Source organism: Monodelphis domestica, chromosome 5 (assembly GCF_027887165.1).
Source record: "Monodelphis domestica isolate mMonDom1 chromosome 5, mMonDom1.pri, whole genome shotgun sequence".
Classification (NCBI taxonomy): Eukaryota; Metazoa; Chordata; class Mammalia; order Didelphimorphia; family Didelphidae; genus Monodelphis; species Monodelphis domestica.
This window is the reverse complement of record NC_077231.1, coordinates 113,220,230-113,236,566: the sequence shown is the minus strand read 5'-3', so window position 1 is coordinate 113,236,566 and position 16,337 is coordinate 113,220,230. Positions and strand designations below refer to the sequence as shown.

General features: G+C 35.0%; 1 protein-coding gene across 1 annotated transcript in view; it reads right to left on the bottom strand.

Moving 5' to 3' along the window:
- ITFG2 (integrin alpha FG-GAP repeat containing 2) overlaps positions 1-12,162 on the bottom strand; it is a 29,552-nt gene extending 17,390 nt beyond the window's left edge. Inside the window, exon 1 of the mRNA XM_001372914.4 lies at positions 10,581-12,162. Coding sequence (XP_001372951.4) covers positions 10,581-10,862 — 282 coding nt within the window. The 5' untranslated portion in view covers positions 10,863-12,162. The remainder of the gene's footprint in view (positions 1-10,580) is intronic.
- Between the last annotated feature and the right edge of the window lie 4,175 nt (positions 12,163-16,337).

Here is a 16,337-nt window from a genome sequence, read left to right as displayed (position 1 = left end):
ACTTGTACAAGAATATTCATAGCTGCGCATTTTGTGGTAGCAAAAAAATATGGAAAATGAGGGGATGCCCTTCAATTGGGGAATGACTGAACAAATTGTGGTATATGTTGGTGATGGAATATTATTGTGCTCAAAGGAATAATAAACTGGAGGAATTCCATGGAGACTGGAACAACCTCCAGGAACTGATGCAGAATGAAAGGAGCAGAACCAGGAGAACATTGTACACAGAGACCAATACACTGTGGTACAATTGAATGTAATGGACTTCATTAGTGGCAATGCAGTGATCCTGAACAACTTGGAGGGTTCTACGAGAAGGAACACTATCCACATTCAGAGGAAAAACTGTAGGAGTAGAAACATAGAAGAAAAACAACTGCTTGATTACATAGGTCGATGAGATATGTTTAGGGATGTAGACTCTAAATGAAAATCCTAATGCAAACATCAACAACATGGAAATGGGTTTTGATCAAGGACACATGTAATACCCAGTGAAACCGCGTCAGCTACAGGAAGGATGGGGGGAGGGAAGGGAGGGAGGGAAATAATATGATTCTTATAACTGTGACAAGGAATAATGTTCTAAATTGACTAAAGAAATTAATTTTTTTAAAAATCACATTATCAATTAAACAAAAATTCTAGAAGAATTGAAAAAGTAAATAATAATGATAATGAGAGCTAGGATTTGTATAGCACTTGCTAAGTGCTTTATAAATATTATTTCATGTGATCTCACAACAACCCTGAAAGGTAGGTGTTATTATTATGCACATTTTATAGTTGAGGAAAATAAGGCAGAGAGTAACTTGTTAAAGACAAAGATATTAAGTGTCTATGGATAGATTTTAACTCAGATCTTTCTGATTTCATGACTAGCTATCCATCTATGCTGAAATGAGAGTAGTAAAGACTTGGAAGAAGAATTAACAGCTTAATATAATAGATGCAAAACTTTATCTCAGTAACAGATTCTGAAAATCAGAATGTGCCAAACATAAGTTAATGATTCTACTGAAAAAAAGCCATAATTCATTAAAAATATAAGAAAACATATGGTATAGATGGGAGGAGGGAGAGAATTTGTACCTGAAAATAAAAATATTTTAAAGAGTTATTTAAAAAATGAAAATATATGGTACCTTATATTGAAAAGAACTGACTTGATGAGGGGATGCCCATCAATTGGGGAATGGCTGAACAAATTGTGGTATATGTTGGTGATGGAATACTATTGTGCTCAAAGGAATAATAAAGTGGAGGATTTCCATGTGAACTGGAACAACCTCCAGGAAGTGATGCAGAGCGAGAGGAGCAGAACCAGGAGAACATTGTACACAGAGACAAACACACTGTGGTATAATCGAATATAATGGACTTCTCCATTAGTGGTGGTGTAATGTCCCTGCACAATCTGCAGGGATCAAGGAGAAAAAAACACTATCCAAAAGCAGAGGACAAACTGAGGGAATAGAAACACCAAGGAAAAGCAACTGCCTGACTACAATGGCTGAGGGGACATGACAGAGGAAAGACTCGGAGCGAACACTCTGATGCAAATACTAACAACATGGCAATGGGTTCAAGTCAAGAACACAGATGATACCAGTGGAATCACGCGTCGGCCACGGGGGGGGGGGGGGGGGTGGGAGGGAGGAAAAGAAAATGATCTTTGTCTTTAATGAAAAATGCATGGAAATGATCAAATAAAATACTATAAAATTAAAAAAAAAAAGAAAAGAACTGACTTGAGAAACAGGTCAAGGAAACCTATATCTCTAAGCAAAAACAAAAAAAAAGGCCTACATATATTTCAATAAATTATGAATGTCCAGCCCTAGTAAAATGGTCAGAATCCTCTGGTCATCTAGAATTGTGCATACCCTTTGATTCAGTAAAACCATTATCTCCTCACCCTCCCCACCAAAAAAAAAAAGAAAGAAAAGAAAAGGAAAGGAAAAGGTCTCATTTGTACTAAAATACTTAAAACAGCTCTTTTTCTAGTGGCAAAGAATTAAAAACTAAGGTGATTAGAATCAATGGGAAATGACTGAAAAAAACTGATTATGATGGAATACTATTTTGCTTTAAGAAATAGTGGGCAGGATGACCTCAGAAAAACCTGGAAAAGTCTACATAAATTAATGCACAGTAAAGTGAGAAGAACTAGGAAACCATTATATACAGCAACGGCAATATTGTACAATGACCAGCTGTGAAAGACTTAACTATGCTCAGAGATACAATGATCAAAGACAAGTCTGAAACACTTATGATGAAAAATGCTATTCATCTCTAGAGAAAGAGTCTGAATTGAGACTGCGAAAATGTGGGTTTAAATAAAAAAATAAGTGGTCACCATGGGAAAAATTCCCAAATATGAAAATACCCAATTCAGCTGGATTTTATGGAGATTTTAATTAATACAAATGAAGGAATTAAAGAAAGGGAGAGACAGAGAAAGAGGAAATAATAGGAAGGTTAGGGCCTAGGCCTTCCTCTTTAGGAGAGAAAACTAAGTCAGTCTTTAATCACTCACCACAAGATCTTTCCAAGCAAAACTTTAGTGTTCAGAGAGACCCTCCAGTTTAGCTCAGGAAGCTGAACTACCTCTAACTCCCTTAACTCCTTCCTTTTAAAGAAAATTTTCTCTTGTCACCTCCCCTAAATTTTCACATCTACCAATCACAGTAGACGTCTTCCAAAGGACTGACCCTACTTAATTCACATCTTGTTATATCACCTTCTCTGGGTAGACTAAAACCTCACACCTCTTGCTAAACTTGCTTGACCTTTTAGTGATTAATTTGACCTTCATAGGTACTTAGCACCTTTTTGTATTAGACCAAAAAATAGACCCAGCTTAAGGGTTTTAGCTTTACTTTAAGTATGGGCTGGGTATCTTTCCATTGTTCAGTAAGGAGTTTTACAACTTTATCTTCCCCTAAAGTATGCTTAAGTATGGGTGGAGTAATGTTAGAGTTCTCATATTCCTGATCAAGTACCTTCATTGTTTAAAATGGGTTTAGCTTAATAAAATCTTCTGAAATAAAGTCTGAGAATTTTTAAGATTCACAAGTCTGAGAAATTTTAAGATTCACAGAATGCGGATCAAAGTATGCTATTTTTCATTCTATTTGGGGTTTTGGTTTTATAAGTATTCTCTCACAACATGATCGATATGAAAATATCTTTTACATGATCAAACATATAAAACCCAGATCAAATTGCTTATCATCTCAGGGAGGGAGAATGGAAGGAAAAGAGACAATTGGGATCTTATAATTTTGGAAAACATGTTAAAAACTATTTTTTATGGAATTGGTAAAAAAATATTTTTAAAATTAATCCTAAGGTTACCAACTGAAAGAAAATCCTAAACAAAAATCCCAGTAACACATAGTTGTAACTCAAGCTTTCAAGAGGTCAAAGAAAAAATTTTGAAGCATACAGAAAGAAAGAGTTCAAACTAAGGAGATAGAGGCAAGATTACATGAGATCTGGCAGTTATCTCTAAAAAGGAGAAGAAAATTTGAAATACAATATTCCAAAAAGTAAAAAATATAGGCATACAATGAATAAGAATAACATCCAGCAAAATTGATTTTAATTCTATAGAGGGAAAAATGGATTTTAATGAAATAGAAGGACTTTCAAGAATTTGTGGATAAAAAAAAGACCAGAGATGAGTAATAACTTTGAAATACAAAGATATGAGTCAGAGAAATATTAAAAGGTAAATACATTTGTGCAACTGAAAGGGCCTATACAAGAATGAAGTATTTATATTCTAGTCAGGAAAAATTAACAAACATTAAAAAGAATAAAGAGGAAAAACAAGTTTCCAGCATCAAAAATGAAAACAAGTTCACAACAAATAAAGAATTTTTTAATTATAAGAAAGTGTTCTACTGAACTCTATTTTAATAAAACTAACAAGTTAGTTTAAATGGATGAGTATATACAAAAAATATAAAATTCGTAGATTAAAAGAACAAGAAAATAGAGATCTTAAATAGCCTAATTTCAAAAAGGAAAGAAATGAAAAGAAACTGAGCAAGAATATATTACATGTCAAAGAAAAAGACCCCAGGATCAGATGGATTTACAAGTGAATTTTATCATATTTTCAAAAAGCAATTAATTCTAATATTATATATTTTTATTGCAATGATAGGAACAGAGGCAATCCTATCAAATTCCTTCTATGACAGAAATATGGTCTTGATACTTAAGCCAAGGAGAAACAAAACAGAGAAAGAAAACAATCATAAGGAAACAACTTTTTTTGTCATGGTTCTTTTTTGGCCCTCTGATGAAGCCTATGGACCCCTTCTCAAAATAACATTTGTTGTCTACATACATAATTGCAAACAATCCTAAATTTCAGTTAGAGGTTAGTAAAAATAAATATTTAATAGTTTCCAAATTAAATTCACAGATGCCCTTAAATCTATGAAATCATGGTAGACCCTTACTACAGACCCTAATGAATACTGACTCACAAATTTTAAATAAAAATATTAACAAAAATACTGCAACAATACATCAAAAAGATTGTACACTATTACTGGGTGGATTTATACTTAGAATGCAGAGATGGTTCAATATTAAGAAACTCACCAATATATGAATAACAAAAACAATAAAAATCATTTATCAATAAGTGTGGAAAAACCTTTTGACAAAATTCAACACCTGTTTCTATTACATAATACTGAAAAGGATAGGAATAAATGTGTATTACCAATATTATTTGATATAGTACAAGAAATGCTACACAGTAATGAGAAAAGAAAAAAAATTGGAGCAATAAGCATAGAAAAAGAGGAAATAGATGATATAATGATTAACTTCGAGAACCCTACAGAATCAACTGAAAATTAAATTAAATAACTTTAGAAAACATATAGATATATAAAGACATTCAGCAAATCTATAAATAAACTCACACTTATCATTAACATTTCTCTATACTTCCAACAAAACCCCAGGAATAAATGGAAGGAGATATTTTATTCCAAATAATTACAGAATGTATGAAATATTTGGGAGATTACAAAATATACTTTACAGAAATACAGAGCTAAATAACTGGAGAAATATCCATTGCTTGTTGAGCCAATATAATAAAAATGACAATATTACCTATTCAATGCCATTCTGACCAAATCACTAATGGATTATCTTATTAAAGTAGAAAAAAGTAATAGCAAAATTTATCTGGCAGGACAAAAGGTAAAGAATCTTAAGGAGAATAATGAAAAAAGCAGGAATAAAGGAGGATTAGCTGTACCAGATCTCAAGCAGTAATCAACAAAAGGATTTAAGTACTGGTTAAAATAGAGAAGTCAGTGGAACAGATGAGGTACACTATAGACAGAAGCAAATAAAATTAGTATACTAGTGCTTTAAACTAAAAACCGCAGCTACTGGATTCAATACTTCATAGTCTTAAGAAAAACTGTTGGGAAAACTAGAAAGCAGTCAACCAGAAATTAATTTCAGAACAACACATTACACCATATAATGCAATATGCTCCCAATGGATACATGAATTAAACATAAAAATTCACATCAAATGTATCTCTGGGATAGAAAAAGGAAGAGATACTATTAGAAATTTGAGAAGTATAAAAAAAAACAACCTGAAAGTCAAAGCAATCTGAATTTATTAAGTGCTACTAGTGTGAGGCATTATGCTATACCCTGGGGATAAAAACAAAACCAAACAAAAAATACCCCCCAAAGCCAAATAATTTTTATTCTCAAGGAGTTCACAGGTAAAATGTGTATAGATAACCTAAAAAATATACATATGTAGAACAAAATAATATACATGTAAATATATATGCAGAACAAAATGGACATATAAATATATACATATATACGGAGAACAAAAAATAGAGAGAGAGAGGATGAGGTGAAGATAAAGGGAAAGAACTAGCATTAAGAGGGGATGGGAAAGGCTTCTTGGAGAAGTGATTTTTATCTGAGACTTGAAGGAAGTGGGGAAGGTAGAGAGGCAAAGATGAAAATTGAGCATATTCCAGACATGGGGGACGACGAGTAAAAACTCTAAATTAGGACAAGGTTATCTTGTTTGAGAAGAAGCCAGTGTCACTGGATTACAGAGAACTTTATGGTGAGAAGATTTGGCTTTGAACGCCAAAGAGAAGATGTTCTATTTGATCCTAGGGATGATAAAAAGCCATTGGAGTTTACTAAATATGAAATGACATAGTTGGATCTGTGCTTTAGGAAAAAAACTGACAGCTGGATGGAAGACAGACTGAGAATGGGTAGAAACTCAAAGCAGAAATGGACCGGCAAGTTGTTGCAATAGTGCAAGTGTGTGTGGATGCAGTACAAAGAGAGGAGAAATTGGAGGTGGTGGTGGGGGAACCATACATATATCAGAGATGTTACAAAAGTTCAAATGGACAGGACTTGGCCACAGCTTGGACATGTGGAGGAGGAATGAGTGGAAAGTAAACGTAGGTTGTGAACCCAGGAAATGGAAAGGATGCTGGTGCCCTCCATAGTAAGAGGAAAGACAGAAAGGGGGAGGGCTCAAGAAGAAATAAAATTAGTTCAGTTTTGGTCATGTTAAGTGTAAAATGATTGTGGGATATCCAGTTTGAAATGTCTTGTGAGTCTGGAAGTTTGTGCTGGATTAACTGGATAAAACAGATAAGAGAATCATCAGTTATCTAAAAACTGCATAAAAATTTTTGCAAATAACTAGTAATTCATAGAAATGCAAATTAAAGCAACTTAAAAGTTCTATATCACATCTATCAGACTGGTAAAGATGACAAAAAAGGAAAATTAGAAATGTTGGCAGAGCGACGGAAAAACAGACATGTGGATATTCAAGTTGTGATTTGCTCGAGCTCTTCTGAAAAACATTTTCCAACTATGTACAAAAAGTTATTAAACTGTGTATATACCCTTAGACATAGTGATACCACTACTAGGTCTATATGCTAAAGTGATCAAACAAAAAGGAAAAAGATCTAGATGATTAAAGATGTTCTGTGATAGCAACGAATGAGAAACCAAAGAGGTATCCATAAACTGGGAACTGTAAGAACAAATTATAACATATGAAAATGATAAAATATTATTACTGTGCTGCAAGAAACAAAGTTTTAGAGAAATTTGGGGAAAAGATTTTAAGGAACTGATGCAAAGTGAGCAGAACCAGAAGAATTCATACAATTACAACAATTTTAAGATATACCACCTTTAGGGGGCAGCTGGGTATCTCAGTGGATTGAGAGGCAGGCCTAGAGATGGGAAGTCCTAGGTTCAAATCTGGCCTCAGACACTTCCTACTGTGTGACCCTGGGCAAGTCACTTGACCCCCATTGCCTAGTCCTTACCACTCTTCTGCCTTGGAACCAATACATAGTATTGATTCCAAGATGGAAGGTAAGGGTTTTAAAAAAAAAAGATATACACCTTTGAGAGATATAAGAACAAAGCAGAATGAGATAACATTTTTGGACATGAACAATGTGGGAATTGGTTTTGTTTGCTTACAAGGATTTTTCTTTTCAACTGTGGGGAGGAGGGAAGGTCACAGAGAGACATATACTTAGGCTTCCCTCCTCAAATTGGAACACAAGAAAGGCCAGGGAGAATCATATACAAGTAGGACAAGTTTTAAAGTTACATATTGAATTTATTATTAACTTTTAAAGAAAAACAAGCTCTAGAGTAAATCCACAGTTTTATTTGCAATCATTTATTGCTACGCAACATATATATGAGAATGCTCATTTTATTTGGAGTTTGTTTAGTTCAAAATAAAAAATAAAACCTACCTACAGTATAGCTTTCAAAGGCTAATCCTCTTTGCCAAGATCATCATGGGGGAAGGGAAGAACAGTGGATAAAGGGATACAAGGGAAAAGGTATGTTTTGTGTTCTAATTCCATGAGTTGTGTGTCTGGCACCCTCAAGTGGTGAACAGGCTCCCAAATGGGGAGGTTCAGTGTCTACAGGTCTTCCCTACTGTGTCATGGCCAAATTCACAGTGGATCTCAGAAGCACCTTTCCATTGGTCTCTTGTGCTAGAGATGACAAGAGATGAAAATGGTTTCAAAGTCTTCTCTGATTCCTTCAGAAGAATGCCTTCATTATTTGCCCCAAATACAAAGGTGGCCAACATAATCACCAATAAGTTTCTCTAATATTAATATAATTTACCATAAATTATATTATAAAACATATAAACTAAGTATAATTTATCAATATAAAAGTACAAAAAAGTACAAAACTCATAAGCTGTGGTTTATTAAGAATTATTTTTTAAAAATCTATGGCACTTTAAATAACCTCAAATGGAGGGAGCAGCTGGGTAGCTCAGTGGATTGAGAGCCAGGCCTAGAGATGGATGGTCCTGGTTTCAAATCTAACCTCAGTCACTTCCCAGCTGTGTAACCCTGGGCAAGTCACTTGTCCCCCATTGCCTAGCCCTTGCCACTCTTCTGCCTTGGAACTAATACATAGTATTGATTCCAAGATGGAAGGTAAGGGTTTAAAAATAAATAAATAACCTCAAAAGGAAAACAAACTGGCAACACTAAAGAAGTCCTTATAGGATTTGCCCCCAATTTTCAAAGCTCTCCCCTTCTCCTATGTTTTGTGGTTTTTGAGGGCAATCTGCTAGAGGGTATAAGACTGAATCTTGGCTTTCTGAATGGGAACACCTAGCAGCACATTCAATGATCCAGCTCAAATTGGGTGATTCTCCCCCAAATAAACTGCTCATACCTCTTTGCTCAGTCAACAAATATCTATTCAGCGCTCACTATATGCCAGGGCGTGTTCTAAAGTGAGGACTACAAAGAAAAAAACAACATGGTTCCTCCCAAAAGAAGCTCATTTTCTAATGGGGGAAAACAACATGCAAACCATTATATATTAAAAAATACATACGCAATGGAATTGCATTTGTGGGCTACGGGAAAGGTGGGGTGTGGGGAGGAAGTGAAAGATAGGATTCTTGTAACTAAGGAATAACTTTCTAAATTGATGAAATAAAATTAAAATAATTAAAATTTTAAAAATTAAAAATACATATATTAATTTAATTTAATGTAAAGTAGATGCAATCTCAAAGGTAAGGCACTAGTAAAGTGGGAGTGGGAACTGGAAAGAATTCATCTGAGTCTTGAAGTAAGCCAGGGGAGCCAATAGACTGAAGGAAAGGAAGAGGGATAATTCACTATAGCATAGTGAAATAGAAACACAGAGTGATAGATTTGGAGTCTGAGAAGCTAGGTTTGTATCCTGATTCTTCTATTTACTAGATGAGTTACTCTGGGAAAGTAATTTCACTTCATCTATAAAATGAAAGGATCAGATGGGTCTTTAGGGTCCAATTCCCTCATTTTAGAAACAAAAAACTGGAGGTCAGAAGGAAGTGACTTGCCTATAGTCATACAGATAAGCTGACTTAGAATTTGAACCTAGGACTTTTCCACTATAACATGTCTCCCCAAACCTATGTATATATATAGTATATATATACTAGCTCTCATTATTCATAGCTTCATAGGTTATATATATATATGTATGTATATATGTATATATATATGCATACAACATACACATAAAATAACTTTAAAGTTTGCAAACTTCATAAATATTCTCTCATAAGACTAAGTTCCTTGAGGGTTTCCTCTTACCACTTAGCCCAGGACCTGGGGATACATAATAGGCAGTTAATAAAAGTTTATTGAATTGAAATCCTTCAACAACCTAGTCAGGTGGATACTATCATTAGCCTTATTTTGCAAATGAGGAAACAGGAGAAGTGAAGTGACTTGCCCTGGGTCATAAAGTTTGGAAGTAACTTTAACTTAATTTGAACTCCGGTCTTCCAGTATCAGGCCTTCATCCCCTTCTGGGTCTAGGTATTGTCTATCTTTTAAAGTCAAATTAAATGCCACCTCCTCCTTCAGTCTTGTGCATTCAGCACACTTAGTATGCACTACTGCTTATTACTATTTGTTTATTAAAAATTTACGTAATATCTTGCATTTTATGTTTACGTATCATAATTATATACTTACGGATTTATACAATATACATACGCGATATATAACGTTTTATATTTACGTATTATATACTACGTAAAACTACATATTCCGTATTAACGTATTAGTTATATTATTACCTATGATTTTACTACTCTCCTGCGTGGGAGCAGATATAAGATAAAAAGATATAGAAATACAAGATAAAGAAGCTTCTATCTCATCGAGAGAACTTCCAACGAACACTATTAAGAACCTACTGAAGGCAGAAACTAAAGTCCCTCACAAAGAACCCGAGGGGTCGAGAGGTGGGGGATGAGTGACTAGGTATCACAATTCAGTCACTTCCGGCCCGCGATACAACGTGAGTAGACGGTGCATGCGCACAACCTCCCTAGCATGCCTCCCAAGCTCCATACTTCGCTTCCCAAGCCCCATACTTCCCTTCCCCCTCCCGCCTCCTCGCTGCACACGTCATCCGTCCGTCCACTTCCTTCAGTGCGCGCATGCGCTGCAATGTACCCCATCGTTGTCGACGTCGCCGAGGCAAATCGCGTGTGGGAAAAGGCTTCCGCTAAACTCCAAGGTTACTCGCTGCACGTAGCTGACCGATCGCATCACGCTCTCTGCAGCCAAGAGCGCGAGGTGCCCTCCTCTCTGTTCTCCTACTCTCCTTCCACCTTCCAGTCGAGCGGAAGTCGTCCGGGGGGGCGGGGCGGGGGTGGAGCATAGGACGGGTGGCGTCATCTCCTTGGTCTCCGTTCGCCACCTTTTTAACCATAGAGAATAGAGAGCTCTAGGCATTCGGGTCCCTCCCAGCTCTATGGCTGCTGCAGGGGCAGGTCTATCTGTCTTGTGGGCTGGGAGTCACGACTCTGGTCTGATCCCAAGCTCTCCCGGTTCATTGCCGGCGGAACTCTGAATAAATCACTTCGCCGCTTTGGGCCGGTTTCTTTGTCCATAACAACAACCAATATTGACATTTGTATAGCGCTTAAAGGTTTTCAAAGTTTTTAATGTGCATCATCCACCAGCATTAATTTAACATTTATCATTCCTCGGAACTGGAAGTCCTATAGATACCTTAAACGCAAAAACTGTCCAAAACTGACTTTTGGAAGTCTTTAATTTCTCCCCCTTCTCTTTTCCTCTCCCAGCTCTCCAAAGTACCCTCCCTCTCCTCGTCCTGGATATACCTTGTCTCTACAACGTTGTTTGCATGTTGTCTCTCCCATTAGACTTCAGTTTCACATTTCTATGTGGAAATCCTCTGTGACATTTCCTTTGGTAATCTGGGGTGGGGATGGGGTAGTTAGGGATGGTAGAAAGTTCTCAGAATCCTTCCCTTTGACAAATGTGAGCTAGATTTTTTCATGTTGAAAGGATTCAAACTGTTTGAGCTTGCCTGTTGCTCTTTTAATACCACTCCTCCTTTTCCTCACCTCAAAATCATTTTTAACTTTACCGCTCAAATGTTTTACACTTACTGCCCCCTCCAACCAAGAGCTGCATTAAGAGGAGAAGAGGTCACACATTATTTAATGCTGGTCCAGGGTGTTTAAATTGCTCATTAACTCTTTGTGGTGGCAAAAAATTGGAAAATGAGGGTGCGTCCCCAGATTGGGGAATGGCTGAAAAAATTGTGGCATATGATGGTGATGGAATACTATTGTGCTGTAAGGAATGATGAACTGGAGGATTTCTATATGAATTGGAAGAACCTACAGGAACTTATGCAGAGTAAAATGAGCAGACCCAGGAGAACATTATACACAGAAAGTGAAACACTGTGGAACAATACAATGTAATGGACTTTGCTAATACAAGACAATCCCAAGCAATTTATGAGAAAGAATGCTATCCACACAGAGAGAAAAAACTGGGGGAGTAGAAACACAGAAGAAAAACAAATGACTTAACACGTTTATATGTATATATGATTGGGGGTTTTGGTTTTAAAATTTTGCTCTATTGCAAAAATGAATATGGAAATAGGCATTTGAAAACATTTGTATAACCCAGTGGAAATGATTTTTAGATCTGGGAGTGGGGAGGGGAAGGAAAGATGAAATAAGTACCATGGAAAAAATATTTTAAAAATAAAAAAAATTTTTAAATAAAATACTCATTGATAAATTGAGCTACTCTTCTTGTGTTTAAATTCAATCTAATCGGAAACAAATGAGGCTACATAAAAAACTGCAAGAATAGAATAAACTTGTCATTTTATGTTCTGATTAAGCATTTCCTACCAAGGGCTGCATCAAGAATATGTCATTATGTAAGTTTGTATATTAAGGACTCTTTTTATTAATCTGTAACTTCATTTTACATTCTTGTATAGTGAAGAATGTTTTTGTTTGGTTTTCCCCTCAGTGCTATGCGGCTAACTCATTTCAGTTTTTGGAATAAATGTCACGTTTTAAATAAATCATTCCTTGAGAGCTTAGACTGCCTTTAACTTTTTTTATATCTCCACTGCCTAATACAGTGTGTGGCATATCATAGGGACATAATAACTGCTATGGATTGTTAGGCACTTTGCTAAGCAATGAGGATTCAAAGAAAAGCCAAAGACTTGGTTCCTACCTTCAAGGAGCATATATTCTAATAAGAGCAATAACAGCCATGAGACATACACAGTATACATTGGAGGTAATCCCAGAGGAAACACTAGCATTGGGAAGGACTAAGACCTTTTCTGTAACATTTCTGTCTCTACTTTGTTTCTGCTGCATAGATGAGGAAGATGCTTTCTTTGATTCCAGTTCTCACAGTTGTTTTCCCTAAGATTCAGCCTAAATTGCTCAACAAATATTAAAATCAAGTACCTTAGTACGGTTGGGGCTTTTAGGCCCCAAATAATTTGAATCTGTTTTTGAGATACTGATACTATAAAGCAGGAGTTCTTAACCTGATGTTTCTGAACTTAAAAAAAAATTTTAATGTATTTCAATATAATTGGTTTCCTTTATATTTCTTTGTATGTATTTTATACACTCAAAAATATTATTCTGGTAAGAGGTCCTTAGTCTAGCAAAAACTAGTTTATAAATTGTCCAAACATTGAAAACTTAATTATCAGACTAATGACTGTTTGATGGAGAGCCTCTTGTGAGGATTTTGAAGAATATGTTAGACATACTTCTGAGATAGGTTATGTTCTCTCTGAAGGCTGATAGGTGGACAAGATGATATGCAGGAGGATCTCCTAGTCCTATTATTTGACAGAGAGCTCTTGTTTTTCCATTTGAGCAATTACAATTTCTTCTTTTTTACTTTGCCTCTCAACTTGGAATACCTAGCATAGTTCATTAAGTGCTTAATAATTCCTCTGGAGTAGAGACTGCTCTGAATCAAACCATTTTTATACTGCCTATAAATATTAACTCTTGGCATTCTGAAATGTGAAATCCTTGACTAAAGTTCAAGGACTAGATAAAATAATGGAAAAACTAAATCATAATGTTGATATTCTTGCTTTATACAAGAAGGCATAAAGAAGTTGTAGCTAGGATGGTTCACAAATTCTTCTTGAAGAAGCAAATAAAGGAATTGGAGGAATTAGTTTTACTGAATATCTACAGACAAGAAACATAATTTCAAGAGATTCTCAGTCATCTCCACTACAGCACTTGAACATAAGCAAAAAAACCCCTCAGAATTATCATGAAGATAGATATTGCTTATGTATTAATATTCATTGTAAAGATAAAGCAAAAAAAAATTCTATAGAGATCTCAGGAAAACCCACCAAATTCAATCAATGTATACTTTAATATTGACTTCACTAAAAAAGCACTAGGGAAGATATTATGAAAGAATTTTTTGTGAAATATGACTCAGAATCAAGAAAAGAAAGAGTCCAAAGGCTTGAAGATTACAAAGAAACCATATACTGTACATGCATTTCGTGAATACTTTGTTTAAGAGTTGGGAGGGGCTAGTCATAGTAAGCCCCAAACATCATACATAACAAATGAAATTGACTATATCTTGACAGGAAATGTCTGCTTATTGATGTGAAAGTCATCTCTGAAATAGCTATTGTTTACAGTTGGATTATAGAAATATAGACCTCACAGTAGAAATACCCAACTAGGAAAAAACTAAATTATGACATGCAATTTAAACTTTATAATGATCTGTTAAAGAAAGCCTAACAAAAGTCTACTTTCAATGACTATAATTATATAAATTAGGACTTTAAATAGCAACAAAAAATTCATATCACAGTGTATAATGTTGGTATAAGCTTATTTAAACATTCAACAACAAATAGTAGATTTACATAATCAAACACAATCACTTTAATATACTATTAAGCTTAATTATTTAAGGAGATTATACATTGTGAGTTAGGTGGGATTTATAGGATATGTTGAAGCAAAAAATATTAATTTTTTAAAAAGCTACTGAGCTTGAAAAATTGGAAATGGATGAAGGAATAGATATCAATATAGATTATAACCATTTCTTAAAGTTGTTTAATCAGTGTAAAAATATTATCACAATATAGACAAGAGCCAAGAAATTGCTTCAAACAGCAGACACAATTTCCTTGCCAAAAGCTATGTTAACTGACTATAAATTTGTTCACAAAAACTTATGGAGAAGGAGATGATGGAAGTTTATAAGGGTTAGTGCTTCAAAAATAGTGAGAATAGAAAGAATACAAGTTTGCAGGATGTTTGATGTGGGACCTGGTTAAGCCAGGTCACCCCAAAAGCATTAAATAGAATAGAATAACACATGATAAAAAAATTGGAATCATCCATCTCCATTTCTTTAACAATTAATTTTCTTCATTGGTGATAGTGGAGACATATCTAAACTTTATCACAGTCCTTACTTAATATGCTGTATGATCAATTGGACATGACATTAAAGAAAACAAAGATGGCAAGACCAGCAGGACCAGAACAGATATGCAAAGATGTCTTCTTCAAGTGACATTAAAAAAAAAACTTTTTTTTTAATTTTAATTTTTTAATTGATTAATTAATTTAGAATATTTTCCCATGGTTACATAATTCATGTTTTTTTTTTCCCCTCCCCTCCTCTCTCCTCCCTCCTGGAGCCAATGAGCAATTCCATTGGGTTTTACATGTATCATTGTTCAAAACCTATTTCCATATTATTATTTGCAATAGGGTGCTCATTTAAGGTCAACATCCCCAATCATATCCCCATCGAATCATGTGATCAATCATATGTTTTTTTTCCAAGTTACAATTTTGAGGGCATTAAAAGTTCCATTTTCAAGATATGTGAAAAAATGAAAGAGATCAGTTAACTGAGGGGTGGGGTGGGGGGGATACATATGGAATCACTAAAAAAAAGTGAGAGGAAGAATATAAAAATATTATTTCACATGCATGCTTTCTCCTATCTACACAATCTTTGTGAAAATCATTTACACAGCTATCACAGGCATCTTCGATGAAAACAGGATGAGGAAACAGGCTTTAGCAGATCAGAGCTTTTGTCATTATAGTTGCCTGAACAGTACAGAGAATTTAAGATCCCACTTTTTTTGTGGGTCATGAAAAAGTATTTATTAGATCGAACTGCAGTTTTTAAGACTTCTAACAAAGTGTTTCCCATGTATTTGTTTAAAATCACATAATATTATTAGATTAAAAAACAAGAGATGTTCAACAATTCTCTGAACATTATTAAGTGGGGCATAGAATAGGAAGTTACACAACTAAATGTTTGCCACTGTTGTTGAGGATGTCCATCAGGATCCAAAAAGAAGGATGATTCCCTGTAGTAGTAAGGTCCTACAGTACACCTGATCTGCAGGTGGCATCATGCTTTACCTCCCAGGAAAACAACTAAATTTGTAATCTTGGCAGGGAGGTTCATCACTTTAGAATTTTCTTTTAAGTGCAGGTTCAAGGAAGAATTGCTTTTTTTTGGCTAAGATATACACATTACAAATCATATAAGATATTTGGCATGAAAATGAAGAATTCCTTGTAGCCCTAAGAACAAGGCTACTAGTTACTCAGGAAGCTGTCCTTTCCAAGGTCTCAGTCATTGAAGCCAACCCAGTATTAGTAAAGGAGTGTGAGTGATCAGAAACACAGCATTTCAATTACACAGAATGAGAGAAAACCATATAACCACCAAGTTTATAAAAGTAAAAATCCTTAAATTTCCAAACTATGGATTCTGGTCTTCTGTGAAAATGAAAACCAGTTTTTGGATACTGAGCATACACAGTGTGGCTAACAGAATAAGTCTTCTAAACCCTGTATAGTTTCAGGATAG